The following is a 19,934-nucleotide window of genomic DNA, read 5'->3' on the forward strand; positions in this document are numbered from 1 at the left end:
GGTAAGAATCTGCTAAAAGCTGTAGGAGTTTGTGTGACAATGCCGTGTTGGTTGGGCTGTAATTACTTCTTTTTTTAACCCCCTTGGTTCTGTTTGAACAGCTGCTCCCTTTGCAGAGAGCAGCCTTGGCTAATGTTGCTGTCTTGTCAGTTACCATTTATATTTCACTTTGGGAAGAATCAGCAGCATACACACAGTAGTAATAAACCTGTATTTTCCTGCTTGGTGGGTTTATAAAAGAAATCTGCAGGTAAGCAAGGAGAACTCTTTCTTATGTCCGCCAGCTGTGGAGCAGCGTGCTGGTACTTTCAGTAGTAACCTTGGCAGAACCAGCAGTTGGTAGGAACTGAATGAGTTAAAATGTTCCCTTTAGAAAACATGATACTACCAACATGATACCTGTGCTGATTGATCATAGAAGAGGAAGACATTGATGTTTTCCTAGTCAGACATAAGAAGCATAAGCAGACAGATATACTCACCCTGTTTGAAGATCTGATGTTCAGTTTTTGTTTTAATTAAGCATGTTGTGTTGTAGGTTTAACTTCTACGATGGCCCTCCGTTTGCTACTGGGCTTCCACACTACGGCCATATTCTTGCAGGAACCATTAAAGACATAGTAACCAGATTTGCTCATCAGAGTGGTTTTCATGTTGACAGAAGATTTGGCTGGGATTGCCATGGCTTACCTGTGGTATGTGTAATAAATCTGCCTGCAGATATTTCTGTTGGTTCCTCTTCCCACGTTGTTACCTGCTTATCAGTCATGTTTATATTGCTCCTGTACCTGGTTTTGTAGCTAAAAGAGAAATGGAAGTTCTTTGTCCAGTGTGTTGCTCTGGCTTTTGTATGTGTGGTGATTTCAAGTGCTTCCTACTGGTCACCTGCCCTTCTCCAGGTACTCTGTTCATTAGTATAAACATGTATTTATTTCGTATGTTTTTCAGAAAATGTTTTTGATGGTTTTGTTTATTTTTCTAAAGAGAGTAAAGAAACAATCACACGAGTTATCCTTTGAAATATCTGCTTAGTTCAGGTACAATACTCATGAAATCTCAAAAGGATAAAGGAGGCCCTTTAGCCTCATTAGAATGCACAGAACATAAACTATCCAGAGAAATCCCAAAAGCTGCTGATGACAGGGTGGGCTTTTTGTCTGCTTGTTTTCAATGCTACCAGGAATATGAGATTGACAAGACCTTGGGCATTAAAGGGCCGGAGGATGTGGCAAAGATGGGGATTGAAGAATACAACAACCAGTGCAGAGGAATTGTGATGAGATACTCAAAGGAGTGGGAGGTAAGTAAAGACTCAGTGCATTTCTGATTGCATGTGTGCAGAAGTTTTTCAGCTGGGGTGAACTTCATCCTTCTGCCTACTTGATTATGGGCATAAACTTCACGTCTTTAGCTACTCTGTTTCTCGCTGGTGATCCTGAAAGGGGAACAAAAAGAACGACATTGAGGCTCAGAACAGGGAGACTGCTGTGATGTCAAGAGAAGGTTCCTTTGAGGTAACCTGCAGCTCAAAGTGTCTGACAAGATACATTGAACATCTAATAGATACGCTAGGCAGGTTCTCTCTTTTTTCGTGTCTTTTACAGAAAATTAAAAGTAAGATTTGACTTTGGCTTTCCAATGGAAGCAATAAAGGAAATGCACAGTCACCTCCCTGCTTTTCTGTCCCCTGACTTATCAGTCTTAATTGCCAGAGTGTAGGACTATAGCTTGTATTTCTGAAACAGCAGAACTTCTGGCATCTGATTTTGTGTCAGAAGAGATGTGGGTAAACCCTCAGTCTTCCAAGGGAATATTGGTCTAAACTTTGCATCCCATGAGTATGGTGATAGGGAGAGCATTGGTCTGTGCAGACTGTTCCAGGTAGATGGGTTAGATAATCTATTTTCTTGAGATGCACAGGCTTTTTTTTTTTTCTAACTCTGAAAAATATTAATCCTGTGCATAGAACCTGGTGCTCCTTATTTTTGTCCTTAGCAGCGTGGCCAGAATAAGGTGGATTTAACCCAGTACTTCTGTATTTGCTGTCAATCTGATACGTCTGTGAAGTGATGACTCTCCCCTATGACTTTCTGAAGTTGAGGAGTGGCTCAGGTGTTTTCCTAGTTGTGCCACTATGTGACAGTGACAGCATGCAATAGCAAATGCCAAGGGAAGAACAGGCCATATTTTTTTAGCCTTTCTGGCACAAGACCTTCCTAGGCCAGAGGATTTTTTTTTTTCTTTTCCTTAGTTTATAATCCCTAACAGATTTTTTTCCCTCATGAATTTATGTAGCTACATATTGAATGTAGGTGTACTGATGGTCTCTAAACAGTCTGTATCAAGGCATTGCTATACATAGTTTGAAGAACTGTAGTTCTTCTGTAATATAGTTTCCAGTAAACCTTTATCTTCATCATTAGTTGTTTCTTTTTCTAAGCAGAGTAGTCCAAATTCTTTAGTTTTTCCTCAAGAAGGAGGAAAGCTGTTCTACCTCATCACAATTCTTTATGTACTTTGCTCCTCCTATATTCCTTTTGATTGAAATCACAATTTCTTGTATCACTTGCCTCTTCCCTTTTAGAGATTAAAAAAGAGCTTCATTCTAGTTCTTGTTTTGTTTTCTATAGTTGTTCCTTTCAATTTGCTGTGTCTTCAGCAACCGATATTTTTGCAGACATGATTAGTCCATATACTTACTCTTTTGGATGGTAAATTGATTTTGTATTTTGCTTTGTGCTTAAACTTGTGCATGTATATGTGTGTATTTCCACACACAGACATGTATTTTAGATTATTAATGAAAGTAATGAAATTTGTTTAAATATCTTGTTTGTGATTTGGCTGGTAATAAATTCAAATATTTTGGGATAGTCAGGAGGAATTGGGATATGAGAAGAGGAAGTCCCAACATTCCTATTGGAGATGTTTATTTTCTATCTGTAGTGGCTAGCAAATGTTTGAACCTTATTAAAAAAAATACAAAAGGTTGCTTGGATGTGTCAGATAATCAGGGCTGAGACCAAACGTAATGTTCCAGCTTTGTGAATCCTTGCACGGAACAGTCCTAGGCTTTGGATCCTAATTGTGGAATGTCAGAGTGGCTTAAACATATCAGAATCAAAACTGATATGTTTCAGGAGCTCAGCTGTTATGTGAAAATGTAGAGGTGAGAGAATTCATGTGCTTTGTTCTCATTTTGCTAGTTTGACATTCAATATGGTCTGTCTAACACTATCAGGACAGGTGTCTCTGGGCTTGGTTATTTGCAGAGCTAGGGGTTCTGATAGCTGTGAAACCAGCAAGAGTCGACCACTCATCCAAGTGATCCCATAACTAGCTTCTGACTCATTAGTTTTCATATTCTCTGCCAATGGATGAGACAGGGACTAACACCTGTCAGTCTGGTGGTCTTTGGCAGCCTTGTCATAGCTTTGGGAAGTCAAAGGCAACAGTTGGCCCTGAAGTTTTGATAACTTCTTGTAACATGTCAATTTCTTTCAGCATTTCTTTATCATCAGATTACATCATGTTTTCATATAACTGAAAGCTGATAGACTGTGTGTTCTGGATTTTGACTGTCTCTGCAATGAGTAGTTTTAAAAATAGAAGCAAGACCACTGTAATCAAAAGTAATTTTCAGGCATTTGAACCTTGGCTGAACCTTCAGTGATGCACCATTTCTATTTGATGAATGATCCAAAGGATCCACCATTTCTTTTTAGTAGTGTTGAACACGTTTGCCTATTCTGTGACCTTGATTCTAAACAATTATGTTAATGGTTTCATTCTTTGCTTATTTTTGCCTGTTTAAATACACTGTTTGGAACTGTTGTCAGGCTAAAATATTTCATAGATGTGTTTCATTGTTATGGGACAAGCAGGACACTTAAAAATCAAGCTGTTTTACACAATAAATATTGGAAATGTATAATGAACTTTAATGTTAAGATGCCTTTTAATTTGTGTGTTTGTTTCTTAACAGTTTAGTGTTACTCGATTAGGACGCTGGATTGATTTTGAAAATGACTATAAAACTCTTTATCCTGAGTTCATGGAGTCTGTGTGGTAAGTTAACTTACATACGTTGTATATATGCTTTACGAATTTGAAATGTTGAGAAGACTTCAGTTGTTGTGAACATGTATTGCTCCATGTATCACTAGAACTGTTTTGAAACATACCAAATTCAGATGAACATGTATTTTAGATTATTATTCATAGAATCATAAAATGGTTTGGATTGGAAGGGACCTTAAAGCTCATCCAGTTCCAACCCCCCTGCCATCAGCAGGGACACCTTCCACTAGACCAGGTTGCTCAAAGCCTCATCCAGCCTGGCCTTAAACACTTCCAGGGAGGGGGCATCCACAACTTCCTTGGGCAACCTGTTCCAGTGTCTCACCACCCTCACAGTGAAGAACTTCTTCCTAATATCTAATCTAATGAAAGTGGGCAAAGTAATTAAGGTGATGTGAAATCTCTTTATGTTGATGTGAGGGAGTTAATTGACTTAGCTCTTCTCCAGGACAGTAAGATTTTACAAAATAAAGTACAACAGTGCTGCTTTTAGTGAGCCCTGGAATCTTCCTGCTCCATGTCAACTTTAAAGCGGTTCTGAAGATCTACTAATTGTTCTTTGCTTGGTTTAAGAAATTATGTTATAGCTCTGCATTCTTGATGTTCTTCACACTGCCAGCTGCAAAGGGGCAAACTATGCAAACTCGACTTAGCTCTAAACCTCTCCTCAAGCCTGAGTTTCGAGGCTGGGAATCTGCTGGGTTTTTTTGTTTGTTTGTGGTTTTTTTGGCAGCATAGTTTGACAACTGTCTTGGACTCCTAGTGCAGAGCTAAGTAGAGTTCAGGTATTTTGGCAGTGTATTCAGGGTGACTGTTGGAATTCCAAAAGACAAGATGACCTTCTAGATTAAGGATAATCAAACTGACCTAACACAGTGAAGAAATGGTGATAGAATTAGAAGGTGAGTTGCAAGGAGAGGTTAAGAGGAGTACATGCTGGCAAAAAGCCATTGAAAAGCAAATTATTTGCGTATTAAAGTATTATTGATGTTCTTTAATATTAGTTTTACTAATAACCTTTAACTGTATAGTTAGTTACATGTAGTTATGATAAAGGATTGGCAGAACTTCTGGTTGTCTCTGAAGCCCCTGCAGAGGGCTGCAGTGCCAGTGAGTTTTCAGTGAACATTGAAAAGGCGATGGGAAGGGAGCAGTTGTTTAACTTATCTGAAAAAACTGCGTAATGATAAAACTAAGACTGACAAGAAACTTTCCTTTTTAAGTTATAAAAATACTTGGTGACACCTGAAATGCTGTTTAACTAGCATCTTCCAAGAACCATCTGAAAAACAAATAAAAGTGGCATCCTGGCAGAATTTTTCAGGGGAACAAACATTAAATGTTGGTGTCATTAGGTAGTGATACTGCAATGGTTTGTCATGTGAAGATGGAGTGAATTCTTTATGTATTAAATAATTTAAATAGAACTTTTAAATTCTAATTCTGTAGAACTTGTATATCCATCTTGCAGCCAACTTGAACCTCAATGGAAGTGTGTCCTTCACTGGAAACACTACAGTGAGAACGGCTGGCATGGAACAAATGCACAATATATTCTTGTTTGTTTTGTGTGGAGTTTTTTTATACAGCTCATGAGGTGGGTACAGTGAAACTGAGAGCAGTTTGATGGGGTCTTAAATTTTTTACTGACCTATAGTTGGTCTGAAAAAAGTATATGAGCTTTTGGGGGGAAAAAAAGAATTAGTAAATTATTGTCTTCATTACTGGCTTATTGCATAGTTCTTGGGCTGGTGTAAGAGCAGTTCTCCCTGGCCACTGAGGAGACAGGCTGTGAAGTGCTGAGGAGAGGAGGGGAATAGCTCTGCGGTCAGAGCTGTGGCATGTTTCTCAGTCTGATGACCAGGGGTTTTAATTTCCTCCGTTGCACAACTTTAGGGTTAGTTGAACAACTTCCTGTCACCATCTGGTGGCTGAATTTAGCAATCGCAGTCTGAGCGTAATTCCATTTTTAAAACAGTTGAAAGCTCCGTGTATGTGTTGAAACACTTGCTTGTGTGGTGTGAAACCACAGAAACACTTCTTTACTACTTCTGTACCCTGGGGAGATACTCTTGAGTCCTTTTGTGATAACACTAGATGGTGGGGAGAGAAAGAAAAACATTCCTAGGTTTGGTAGAAAATGGGTACCTCACATGAATGAGATCATGGCTGTACACTGAAAACTGCTCTGTGTCCTGTGAAAATGCAGTCTGGAGCTGCCTTTGGTTATGGGGCTTCTTGTCCATCTCTGCCTTCCCTCCACCAGACCCATCTCAGTTGTCCTGGCTTCATTTTTCCTTTCAGGTTTGTTATGAAGAGGAGACCTCTCTTTCCTTCCTCACCAGGTGTGGTCTTTGGCCTCGCAGCCCTGCCCTTTGATGTTCTGTAGTGGTGTCAGGCTTGGTCTGCCACCACACTGCTTGCAAGCTGCAGCTGAAGAGGCTGTAGGTAGCTCCTGAAACTGGAACACTTGCCTTGAGTTACGTGATTCCCTGTGTGTAGCTTTGCTTTCATTTTGGCATGACTTTTTTTTGTACTCTCTATTTTCAAGACGAGCTCTGTCAATAAATGTCAGTGTGCAGCTGCCTTGGCCCTTCTCAGTGAGAAGGTGAGTGGAGCCTTCCCTTTGAGAGGAGGACTGGTTTGTTGTAACGATCAAAGCAACTGGATTATGTTTTTTCTTTTCTGTGTAAGCAGTAACAGTTGTTTTCTGACTCTGTTTTCTTCTCCACGTGGAGTTTATCCAGCATCAAACCAGGATGATTTCAGAGCAGATCTCTATATCCTAATAGGAATCACTATTGCGTTTTCTGTATTCCATGACTCTTTAATGATTCTCTAGAGAGATACTGTGCATAAGAAATCTGTTTTGTTCATTTTTCTGCTAGTTATCTGCAGTTTCTCTCATACTTTTATTTCTTTTGTGCATTTAGTGCTCTAGTCCCCTTGTTATCTTCTTACCATTCTACTCCTTGTTGTTTTATCTCCTTACCTGTATTTTGAAGGAGGAATACTCTGAACTCCCACTTACTTGGATGGTCTTTAGGGTGCATCTAGCATCAGTTTTAGATATTTATATTTTCTGCTATACAGTTATCTTGCACTTCTGGCTTGATCCAGAATCATTCAACACACTAATCCAAAGTTTACTTCAGGAAATCCTCTCACTGTTGCTAGTTTAGAGCTGGGTGGGCAGACCTGGTGCAGAATGATCTCCGTATGCTGGGATTTTAAACCTTTCACTGGTAGTTGAATGTAAGACTTGAGAAATTCTGTACTTAAGATTTCTGGGCCCCAGAACAAATGCTTTTCCCATCTTTCTAAAGAAGTTGTCTTTCAAAGATGCTATTGTAAAGGCAGGCTGTCTGTTTGTTATTGGATTTAATGCTCCTCTTACATTTTTGCTTTTTTGCCTCGTGTCCAGTGTTGTTTGAGTCATGTTTTCTGTTTTTTTTGTCCCCTTTTATCTGTTTTTGATTGTTACTTTCTTTCTGATTTCATCTTGTCTTTCAAGTGCTGCTCATGAGTCCCAGGAGAACCTTTTCCTCAGAATCTCTGCTGCTTATGGTGCTGTGTGGATGCAGTCTGCTTGCTGAACTGTAGAGGACAGGATTTCTTACACTGTGTTTGATTTTTTTATCTTTTAAGTCTACAGAGGCTGTTAAATTGTCATTTTATCTTGACACAAATTGATACTAGGGCACAGGGCAATATTTTTGTTTGTTATCTATGCTACCATGGATATGTTAAAATCATACACTTCTAGATCCTGCTGTCATATTTTACCCACCTTTTAGCCTTTGGTAACTGAGTTTACAGTTCTTGGGTTGGTTTTTTTTTTTTCCTTAAAAATAAAAAAAGGGAGAAAAGTGCTTTATATGAGCTTGAAAATAATTTCTCAATATTAGTAATGAGTACTTTCATTTCCTGTAAAACTAGGAATTTTCAAATTAGAAAACTCTTAGATACTGAGTCATTGCAAACAGTAACACTTGATCACTTGATACCCCAAAGGAATGGCATTAGGAGCTTGAGAAGCTCTAAAATCCAATTCCTTTTTTTCAAAGAAGGGAGCTCTGTGGTTCTGTTAGAGTATTTCTTTCAGGAAGGACAGCAGTTTCCATTTTGGCTTACAAACCCAGAGCCACTCTCTTGTACATTGCCAACATTTTACAAACATAAGGGTGTAAACACAGTTTGATAGGTTATTGTCTGAAATATCAGGTGTTGAAATTCTAAGCAAAACATGCAATCCATCTGTAAATGACTGCTGGTGTTAGAGCCAGGTTCATCTTTAGCAGTTGCTTTGTTTTAGGTGGGCAGTGCTGCTAGCAGGAAGGTTTTTGGGAGTTATCTCCAGTGCACTTCTGATGGTCACACAAGAACTCTTCTCGGAAGCTGTCTTAAGGAAAGCAGTTAGATGTTTTCAAGAACAGCTTTTTGTAGTGATGATAAGGGCTGTTGCATCAAGCAGCGGTCTTGATTCAATAATAATTCTACTTATTTTGTTGGAGTGGTTGTTTGGGAGGTTGTGGTGAGCTACACATGAGTGGTTGTTCTGCACGGTAATGAGAACTCTGAAGAGCCATGTGGTTTGAAAGCCCATCTTTTTGCTCAGCAGTGGAGCTGGGGAGCACTTGTTTTGCATTAGGGCAGAATTACCACAAGAGGGAGGTGCTGGCTTGGATTTTTAACTTGCCAGCTCCAGCCAGTGTTCACCTTTCCTGGAGCTTACAGTTATATTTACAGCTGAATTAAATATTCAGTGTTTTCTGGGTAGTTTTCTTCTGTGCTGTTAGTAGGCAGTGTTCTTTAGAGAGTAGAGATAAAGTGGAGCTTTTTTTCTATAGATATTTTAGTTAACTGTTTTTGAAAGGCAAATAGAACACCTTCAGTATAAATGCTGTCACTTGTCACACTCTGCCTTAATTATGCTCTGAGATGGGAAGCATATATTTAAAGTACCATTTTTTTTTAACTTGCATGGAAACTTCTGCAATTAGCCAGCTCAAATGTATATGCTTGAAGCTGATGAAACTATAATCACAAATCTTTTTTTATAAAAGACTAATTTATATTCTTGCAAGTTTAAGTGGATGCAGTCTCTGTTGTAAAACAGATGCATTCACTGCTAAGTTTCAAATTTGAGTTAGGGGTCAGGCAGCCACTGCTTGCCTGTGGGTGACGTTTATTGCTTTTACAAAGCTACTTTTGAGTTGTGTGTGTGAGGTACTTTTATTGGAATGCACAGCTCTGAAAGACTCATGGGTTTGGCTCCTCTGTGTCAGAACTTGATGCTGCTGAGCCTCTCTTAGCCTTTATCGATCTTAGAGTTCAGATTATTTAATTTTTCTGATGTTAGTGATCACTTACAGGAAATTCTGGACTTTTGTTAGAGGCCTATGGATGAATCTGAGTGAACTGCCGGTCTTCTCCATATGACAGTCTGTATTTTCTCCACCTGTCTGTTCTGCAGGATAATAATTACACTGATTAAGATCCTGTATGACTTCCATGACAAGTCAGTGCATATCTCTTGATGTTCTTGTTTCAGACTGCAGATAGAAATCAGTGCAATAATCTACTTGTGTTTTGTCTTGAAGGTTAGGATTCAAACATAGAAGGCAAGACACTGACTTAAATACAGGTCCAGATTCTCAAACAAGAAATGACATCCTGCAGAAAAAAAGTGCTGCTTGCCAAGATGGAGTTGGTTGCTTAGCAATGAGCTATTTATCTGGAAAGGGAACCAAAAAAGTGATCAGGCTGATTTGAAAACATAGTTTGAATAAAGGAGTTTTTAAAGTCAGCAGTGTTTAACAATTTGGGTGTGGAATTTTAAATTACCAGACTGCAGAAACTATTATTTTTTTTGTTTTTAGTTGAATTTGACATGATTATTTAAGACTTGCCCTCTCCTGCCTTTACTTTTAAGGTAACCAACCTGCAGGCTGTGCCACTAAACGTGTAAGTCAGTGAGATCTGATAAACTGGTAATCTTTTAGTAACCGCTTCAGTATTCAGATACAGAGAAGTGTAGGGTTTTGTCCATCATGTGTACACTTGGTGAGTTGCTGTGTGAAGTTTATTTCTCTTCCAGCTTCTCTTCATCTTCAGCCTTGAGTCACTTTTGTCATACTGTAATATTATGTACTGCCTTGATTATTTCGGGAAGACATAAGTGCCCAAATATGTTATAGGCTGTATTGAAGATTTCATAAGCAGAGTTAGAGCTTGGTGTGAGACTGTGATTTTGGACAGGAACTGAGTTCAGAGATGAGTTAATAAAGGAGAACATTAATGTAAATTGTGGGATCATAAAACTGAGATCATTACTTTGCACAGTTGTTACTGTGCTCTCTTGTGAAAAAAGCTTTTCAGATTGTCTGGGTGGGCTGCAGGTATCTATCCTGTATCTGTCTCTCTTCTGTAGCACTGATTCCCTGTAGTAAGTGCTTATGATCATGTGATAAGTGAGCAGCCATGTCACTGCACATCTTCTCTCTAAATTATGATTGACTTCAGCCTTGTTAGTACTTCAAATTTCAGGTTGTCTTTGTATTCAGGAAATGTGAGAAAGATTAATTAGCAATACAGATTTGTTATATCTAAACACTGTGTGCTGTGTTGTCAGTGCATGGAAAACCAATCTGGTAGAATGAGCTAAAGCTAAAAATCCACCAGAAATACGGTTGCAATCAATTTATCTCTTTCCTTTTGCTAATATTGTCCTTAGTTGATGATTGTTTAAAAAAGCTGTCATGCAGAATGGCACTCCAGCTACAGCAGAACCCTGTTTTGCAATTGACTTGTTAAATTTGAAATGCCAAGTGCTATTCCTTGTTCCTTTTTTACTTTCAGGTGGGTTTTCAAACAGCTGTATGACAAAGGGCTTGTGTACAGAGGTGTTAAGGTCATGCCTTTTTCAACTGCATGCAACACTCCACTGTCAAACTTTGAGTCCAATCAGAATTACAAGGTAGGTCAGTATATGTGTACATTATGTGTTGCAATCAGATTTTTCTATTGTCTTCAGCTTTCATATTTTTTCCTTGGTGGTATGTAAGCATACTATTACACTCCAAATTGATACTAAGAATGTAGGTAAATGGGTTAGTTTTTGTTACATTTTGCTGTGTCTGTTTGGATCACTTGATCTCTCAGCCTTCTTCCCTGTTCTTCTTGACTACTACTTATAGTTGTATGAGGTACTTTGTTTTATTTTGGTATATTATTCTCACTTCTCTGGGCTCTCAGGATGAGTATTGTACTGTTTTGGGTTTTTATGGTAAATACTTAGAGGAGAGCTGCAGCTGTCCTTGTCTGTGCAGATGTGAGAAGAGGAAAGTCCTTGGTGGAGTTGAAATCTCCTGTGAGGGGGTTAATAAGAATTGTCAAAGTCTGTGTTTGGTTGTAGTGCAGTAGGATAATAACTCTTCTAAGAATCATTAATTTAGATTCAGAAATTCCAGGAAATGTTTTACCTAATATATTGGACAGTATACTATGTTTTATAAGATGTTGCCTTAATGAATGACTAGATATCGTAGGTGCAGTTTCTCATTTGCCACAAACTTGTGTTCCCATATGTGAAGGCAGAACTTGTGTTCCAGTTTTCCAAATTTCTTATTAGTTTGTGGACAAAGGTTTTATATCCTTTCTAATCCCCATCCAGACCTCCATATCCTTATATCATAAATCTTTCACTTGTGTTGTTACAGCAGAGAGCTAGCAGAAATTGTACATCTGGTCTTTTTTACATCTTGGCCCAAAAAAGGCCAATTTACTGGCCAGAAATAGTGTTTTTAAAATAAATGTTTAAATAGACATGTAGTACAGTGCAGTCCACAGATACTAGAGCTTTTAATATTGCTGAGGGGTATTTGACCATACTGAAGATTAAAGGTTTTGTGATTTAAGAAAGTGAGACCTGCAAAGGTATCTCGATATTTGTGACTGTCTGACAACTGAAATAATTACTTTGCTTGTACTTATTAACTGACATTTCATACAGTCTCAGGTTAACGAGCTTCCTTTAGAACAAAGACTACCTTAGGGTTTTTTTGTATGTGTTTGTGTGCCCCTTTTCCATATAGAGCAGAGCTCGTCTCTTATTGAATCTTAATGAAATATTTAGTTGGTGTTTCCTACTCTAGAACTGGTGGAGTGTGTGTGTGGGCGTGCTGCTGTGCCACTTCATGCAAAAATTATCCTTTTTTGTCTGCTAGATTTGGTATTTTGAAGACTGAAATGTTGAGGGTCTGTGAACTGACATGATTTGTTCTTGGTGAGGCCAGTCGTTTCTGGGTGTATGGCAGCTGTTACCTTTCTCACTGTGGAAAGCAGCCTTTGGCTTCTGTTTATCAATCCTGTGAGAATCAGGACACAATGAGAAATAGGACACAAGAAGCATGTTTAAAAACTGAGTTAGGTGTCTAATGTACACTTGGGTAAATTATATCAGCCGCTTGTGTTGTATTTAACTGAAGAAGTGTGTCCAGATTAAAGCACACATCATTTTGTGACCAGATAAAATATTATACAGTGCCATTACTTGGCAGCCTGGATGTTATTTTTTATGGCTTTCCAGTTGTTTTTATCTACCTGGCCACCTTAATGCTTCAGAAAATGAAGTGAATAGCCTACAGTGGTGTTTAACAGTTGTTGGAGACAGAACTGTAGCGATAGCTTGATCTTTGCTTGATATTGAGTCTGGTTTGAGAATTATGTAATATTTGTGTTTTGCTGTTGACTGCACCGGATGTTCACAGAAAATTCCCTCTGGAGCAGCCGTCAGCTCAGACATAAATAGCTGCCTGTCCCATGATGCCGTGAACTGTTCCATGATGCTGGGCAGACACCAGAGAGCCTTGCACTAGGCAGGATGAGGGGATAGGATCTATTCATGTGTTTAGGGTCTGTGCACATAACACCAGTTTTTGTTTGGCGTTTAAAATTAATAGTGAAAATTTCACATTTGCAAGATTAGAATTGCTTTTTCAGTCTGCTTTTCGTAATGTATGAAATAGGAAGTGACCTTATAGGATTGTACTTTTCTGAAAGAAAAACTTTCAGAGAGTTCATTTGACTCATTTGGAGGTGAAGTTTTCTAGAGTAGCTGACAAAGGTCTCCTTCCCTGAGTTTGTTTTTTTTTAAATCATAAATACTCTTGTTTTTAAGTACCTCAAACTTTTTTTCCCCTTGTTAACAACAGCTTCTTAAAAAGGGATCACATCTTCTTAATTGATGGCTATTCTTCCTACTCCCTGACTCCAGAGGAAAAGGTGGGAAAAGGCTTTGTGTAGCAGTATCTGAGAAACTGCTGATTTTCTTGACAGTTGAGATTGGTTATAAATTTTTTAAGTGGGATTATAAAAGGTACCTGAGGGAACTGGCACTCAGCTCTTTTTGGTGTTTTGGCAACTAATTCCCAAAATCTCGCTGCTAATCTGAATTTTTAACCCTGTGGCCTTGTCAGACTGACAGTTTGCACTGGAGGAACATTGTGACTGGTGTCCTCTGCAAACTTTCTTATGCTGCCACTTCACCTTCAATCACTACAGTGATGAACTAGGCAAGAGTCACAGGATAGTTTTTGGTGGATGGCAGTAATAGTTATAGCTTCTTAGATTTGTATTTTCTCACTAATACATGCAGTAAACCTTTTTTTTCCCCCTCCTTTCTTTTTCCCCTCTTTGACTTTATCTTGTTTTTAAGGATGTTCAAGATCCTTCAGTAATTGTGAGCTTCCCACTGGATGAAGATGCAAGTGTCTCTCTTGTTGCTTGGACCACTACTCCTTGGACCTTGCCTAGTAATTTGGCCCTTTGCGTCAACCCAGAATTGCAATATGTAAAATTAAGAGGCAAGTGTTAACTGAAGATGACATACAATAAACACTACTTTCTTCAGTGCCTGTGAATATGTACTTCTGTTCTGTATGATAGACTGTTTTGTGCTAAATTTATAGCACTTTGCTGGGGTTCCATCAGTGTTATTTTGAAGGATGGGATTTACTTCTTATGTGGCTGATGATTTCCAACTGCAGTGCTCTTTTTATTTTACATGCTTTGTGAGGACTCGTCTCTAAAAAAATATTGATAGCTGAAATAAAGACCGAGAGCAAATGTTTTATCTGTCATCTTTCAAACTGCACTATATTTGAGAGATAGAGAACTGTGACTGGGTGTCTCCAGCTTTTCTTTCTTCTTTCTTTTATTGGGGCTCAGACTCATGAGCAAGTTACTGCTATAAGACAACTAAGTTGCAGTAACTGAACATTTTTGTACTCTGAACCTGTAACAGACCCAGGATGTCACATACTCGTCTCGACCTGACTGAAGTCTGTTTTTTTTTAGCACAGATGTAAAACAAGGTATATACTGTGGTTTCCAGTGTAAGAGTACAATTGATAAAGCGCCTTGGCTTACTCATGGACCAGCAGGTTCTACCTGGCTAACCTAGTTGTACTGTAAGGTCATCTCTTTCATGAGAACACCCAGCACCTAAGGAATTGTGTGCTACACACTATGTAGGATGCCTAAATAATATAGGCCGTTGCTTTTTCTCAAAAAAAAATTCCTGCTTCAAATAATTTTCCAGGGTTTGCAGTCCTATTTTTTTTTTTCAGGTGGCAATGGAATATGTTATGAAGTATCTTCCTCTTCACTTGGAAAATGAATTTGTTTTATTCTTGAAATGCAGTCCTCTTTAATTATATTTTGACCTACAATCCCCTTTAAAAAAAAAAAAAAGAAATTAAAAAAATAATCAGGAATTTGCATAAAAGTACTTCTTTCATTGCTGTTTTCAGGTTCTCCCAAACTGCTGACCTTTTCTGACTTTACAGTGTACATTTAAACAAAATAAGAGGGGAGGGGAGAGAAAGAGAGATTCAGATTAATGATGACGCTTAATCTGGAGTAAAAAATTGCCAAAGGTATAACTTCCAGGGCTAACATAACCAGATATATCTAATGCTTCCCTAAGGTGGTGTTAAACATGAAAAGTTGCAGAGGCCTTTACAGTGAACTCCAGGTGTTTGGGGTTTTCTTTGTTTTAAGAGAGAACTAAATACTTTTCGGTTTTCAAAGGTTTTGACATAAATTTGGTCAGCTCAAAAAGTCTTATTGATTATTTTCAGAAGTAATACCTACACCTGCCTGGGATGTTGAGTTGTTATGTTTGGATGTCTTCTCCTCTCAGGCCAGAGCAAGTGACCCTGACCATGCATGCCCAATGCACAATGGAAAAAAATGTTTTTTTGTAATCTGAATATATTTACAAATAGCAAGTTTTAGGGTGCTTATAAGCTTGCTTACATTTAATATGTAAAAAGATTAAAGGACATATTCCCTGTGTCTAAACCTTCTCTTCTCAGATTGGTGAATGTAAACTAATTACTGAAGCAGTTTTTGTGCTCATTGGCTTCTCATGACAGCTGGCTAACCTGTTTTTTCTGTAGTCCTCTTTTTTTCCCCAAGAATAATATGTTTTAAAGGTTCTCAGAACATGATTTAGGTGCTTTTTTCAGAACTCCTTACATTTATCATCACTAAGTGTATCTATAGGGAGAAATAAGGGCTTGACAGCTTGATGGCTAACTGGTCATCTGTGATAACGAACAAATGCCAAACATGAGGCTGCTTTTGGGAAGGCATAATTGGGTAGCCCATATGCAGACATACACATAAAGGATACTGAAGTTGGTAGAGTAGTAGTCTGAATAAAATCTGTCATTGAATTTAAGAGATCAGGGTTATTTGGGGGTAGAAAATGTCTTTCCTTCATAATGTTTCACTTTTCATTTGTATTTACTTCTTTAAAAAGAAATCCAAGCATTTGATTGGAATAGGAAATCTCAGAAAGGCAGCATAAAGTGCAATTGTTGCCACTAATGTGAACTTAATAATAGTGATTTTATGTAGTAATTGTCCATCTTCCAGTTGTTTCCCACTCTTTCATATTGTTGCATATGCTGAAACTTTTCAATTGATTTGCATTGGCACAGTGAGAATAGAGAAGGTCGGGTACTTCTGCCTCTCAAACAAGAAAATGCATGAAAAACTAGTGGGCTAAGTTTCATCCTGTGGTTTCTATTTAAACTTAACTTTTGAAAAATGTTCTTTAAGGGTATATACAGAGAAGTAGTAGCTGGAAACTAGTGCTCAATCAGCAGGATTATTCTGGGCAGTTTTATAGCTGATATGATACCATCTTGCTTAAATTGAAAAGTTTCTTAATGGTGCAAATGAAGGTATTAAATTGAGTTTCATGTAACTTTTTGTTTTATTTTATATTCTAGATAATGCCACAGGGAAGATTTACATTTTGATGGAGTCCAGGCTGATAATACTGTACAAATCTGACAGTGAATATGAGATACTTGACAGGCAAGTGCATAAATTACTACACACTTGTTAACTTCCAGTATTTTTATAGATCAGAAGTTAAATGTTTCAAGAAGTTGGATTTTTCAGTGATCTAAAGATGGGTTTCCCTGCATGGTGATACTTTGTGCGTATATCTTGCAAAAAATCTATAAAAGAGATTGAAATTTATCAGGACAAATTGGTCTTGTACATGAAACTACAAATAGAATGAAAGTTTCATTGGTTCATTGTATTACAGTGGGGAGAAAAAAAAATGATTTCTTAGTCCTTCCTTTTTCTGTGTGTTTTCTTAGAAAGACATTAATTTAAAAGTCTCAAAAAACCCTGGAGATTGTCCAAATGCTGAACACTTTCTAAACATTATGTAAATATTTAGTATGTAAATATTAAATATGTATAAAAATGTAAATATTAAAAGGTAAATGGGCAAAAGCAAACCCATTGTTTTTAGCAAGCAAATACTGCCTCAGTAGGGTGGTCTGACTAAGTTATGTAGTTAGTGGCAGTTAATGCTTTATGATTTCACCCTGGTTCAGTGGAAAAATGTGATTTATTTAGTAAGCCAGACTGGATAGGGGATGCAGGTATTAAATTTTCTAGCTCTCATACAAAATATGTAGCTTGGCTTCTCTTAAATCTTTTGTATAAAACATCAACCTGTTAAAAGAGGTAAGATACAATAAATATTTATTTGCTCACTTTATTCAGTTCTGTGCAGTGGTTAAAACAAACAAACAAAACACCCAACAAAAAATGACACAACACAAAACTACAATAAACGAGAAATTTTTTTGAGAATAATAACCCTTCTTCACTGGCATCAGTTATTTTCATTTTTATCAAGCATTTGAAAGCTTTACGTGTAAAAACATTTTAAAAAAGGAGGATACATCTTACTTCAGCTGATCAATTGCATATGGTCATTGAATTAGGGGAATTTAGAGCTGGAACGTTTGCTTAAGATGTTGTCTACTCTGACACCTCATACTGTGACAGTTGAGTAATTCTTATATTGTGTTTCTGCATTGATTTCTGCCCCCTACAACTGAATTCTCTTCATCTGTCACTTACTCTGTAGCAGTTCAAGCTGGTGCTCAATTTGTAAAGATGATTTTCAGTGCTCTCATTCTTCAGAGTTGACAGAAATTCTGATCTCCATATTTTTTTCCTGCCTTTAGAGTAATCAGTAAAACCATCGAATAGTGTCAGTGTAAGTGATAGTCTCTGCCAGGGTACCACTGGAAACTTTCTGTATGATAACTGAATTAACAATAACTTTTTTTTTTTCAAAGTGGTTGTGGGTCCATGTAAACGTAGAGTCACCCAGTTAAAATATTTGTGTGTGTCAGAATGATACGTCAGTGTCAAAAGTCTTACTAACATTAAGACTTAAATCTGTCTGCTTGCTATATAAGCTAGTTAGTCTGGCTAAAAAGAAGTCATTTGTCTTTGTGTGACTTATTCTTGACAAATTCATATTGTATGTTCTTTAGCACTTCTTTTTTAAAGCACTGTTCAGTCCCATGAAGTTGAATTGGGTTGTTATGCCAGTCTGACTGGTTTTTAGGTCCATCAGTACTCCATTTCTCTTTTGAAGTGTAGGTACTGTGTTCCTTTCCAGTCTTTTGAAACCTCTTCAGAGTGTCTAAAAACTAAGCCTTCTACCCAACCCACTAAATTTTATTAGATGTTTTTGAAAGCATTTCCTTTAGACTTAAAAACAAACCAAAACAAAACCCCAAAACCAAAAAAAGACAAACCCAAGCAAGGTAGATATATTAAACTTGTTGATCTGTTGTCTTTTGGTTCCAAATTCTTCTTTGACTGGAGTACTACAAATTTAATTTTAGTCTGATTGCAGTAATTCTGTATCCAGAATTCCAGTGAATATTTTAGCCTGTTCTTTAAGACAACCATACTCAGGTGTCAGTTGTTGTTGCTTAAATCCCTGACTAGTTGTATTTCTACATACAATGGGAATACAATTGTGTTGTATTTCTACCCCCACTCCTTGGTTTTGGTTTGGTTTGTTGGGTTGTTGTTTGGGGTTTTTTTTGTTTGTTTGTTTTGTTTTTGTTTGCTTGTTTGTTTTTTTACATCTCTGTGCCCCTACATAAGGCTACTAGCAATTTTTATTCTCTTTGCAGGGTGGTATATGTATCCTTCTTCCTGGGTTACTGCTACAGTCTTCTCAAGCTGATTTTTTTTGGTCATGCTCCAATTTTTATGTTATGTAATACATTAGTTCTCTCAAATGTGAAATGTGAGACAATTAAGAAGTATCTGGTAGTTGAATGGATCTCTTAAAGGTTTAGATCTACGAGTATATAAGTTCATGGAAATGAACTTTCACATTTCTACTCTTAACTTTTTTCTTTCTTTAGCTCACTTTTAAATTCTCAGGCAGTTAAACCCTTGAGGGAGAAATTAACAACACTTCCTTTATACCAGGTGGCAGGCTGGGGTCAAGGAATGATCTTATGGAAAATTTTCTGTATTTGAAATCATCTGAACTTCCTGAGTACTCTCAGCATTCCCTCCCTCCAACCTGACTTTTCTCTCCCTTTTCCTCCCAGATGCAGATAGTAGGTTTTTGTGTGACAGCAAATGGCAATACCACTTTGTTTCACTGACGAGATGACTACCATCTTTATCAGAATACTTCTGACTGCTTTGCACAATGAGATTGGTGTCATATATTACCCCACTTCTGGCCACTGAGTGGCTTGTTTTATTTATCAGAGGTAGAAATGAAATGGTTGATGAGCATTTTCCTCCCTTTGTGTTACATTTCAGTCTATTTGCATATTAAACATTTCATTTCTTTACACTGTTTTCCACTCTTGTCTCTTTTTGAATTCTAGAGAGTCCAAAAAATATCTGATCTCTGTAGTGAAAGATTACTGTAGTGATTTTTAAATGAGTCTGTTATTGCTATAACTTAGGTCACAAGAAGGCAGCACTGTCGAAGTTTTCAGTTTGAAGTTCAGAACTTTGATAAACAAAATATTTAAGATCTCAAAAGAGAAAACTGGAAATGTGATCCACAACCCTTACTTCTCGCTGACTTGCATCAAATTTAACAACTTTTTTTTTTTTTTCTTCTTTCAAGCTAGTTCTAGTGCTTTGCATTCTGTGTCTGAGCATTCCCACATCTGTGTGGCTGAGCACTGGGATGCTTTTCCTTCATCTGATCCCACTTAAGCACCTCAAACATTCCTAAGACTGTTTGTAATATAAAATATGTAAACCGTCTGTGAAGCTGTGGCTTAAAATAGAAATATCCTCTTTTCCTAGTGGATATTATGTATGCTGAGCTGAGGAGTTGTGCTCTTTAGATTGGAATTAAATACTGCTTGAGTTCCTTTCTGTGCAATGAAACAGTTTTGAAGAGTTCTCACTGTGAAGCATTGAAGTGTTTTATGGTTTGACCATTGTTTTGGAAGATATGGATCAAGAAG

At 37.6% G+C, this 19,934-nt stretch overlaps 1 protein-coding gene across 1 annotated transcript in view; it reads left to right on the plus strand.

Moving 5' to 3' along the window:
* IARS1 (isoleucyl-tRNA synthetase 1) overlaps nt 1–19,934 on the plus strand; it is a gene marked incomplete at its 3' end in the record, with an annotated part of 71,419 nt that overhangs the window by 109 nt on the left and 51,376 nt on the right. Inside the window, exons 1-7 of the mRNA XM_010163159.1 lie at nt 1; nt 539–695; nt 1,181–1,300; nt 3,986–4,068; nt 10,942–11,059; nt 13,799–13,946; nt 16,386–16,473. The exon at nt 1 is cut by the window's left edge and continues 109 nt beyond it. Of these exons, the coding sequence (XP_010161461.1) occupies nt 1; nt 539–695; nt 1,181–1,300; nt 3,986–4,068; nt 10,942–11,059; nt 13,799–13,946; nt 16,386–16,473 (715 nt within the window). The remainder of the gene's footprint in view (nt 2–538; nt 696–1,180; nt 1,301–3,985; nt 4,069–10,941; nt 11,060–13,798; nt 13,947–16,385; nt 16,474–19,934) is intronic.

Source organism: Antrostomus carolinensis, unplaced genomic scaffold (assembly GCF_000700745.2).
Source record: "Antrostomus carolinensis isolate BGI_N321 unplaced genomic scaffold, ASM70074v2 scaffold23552, whole genome shotgun sequence".
NCBI lineage: Eukaryota > Metazoa > Chordata > Aves > Caprimulgiformes > Caprimulgidae > Antrostomus > Antrostomus carolinensis.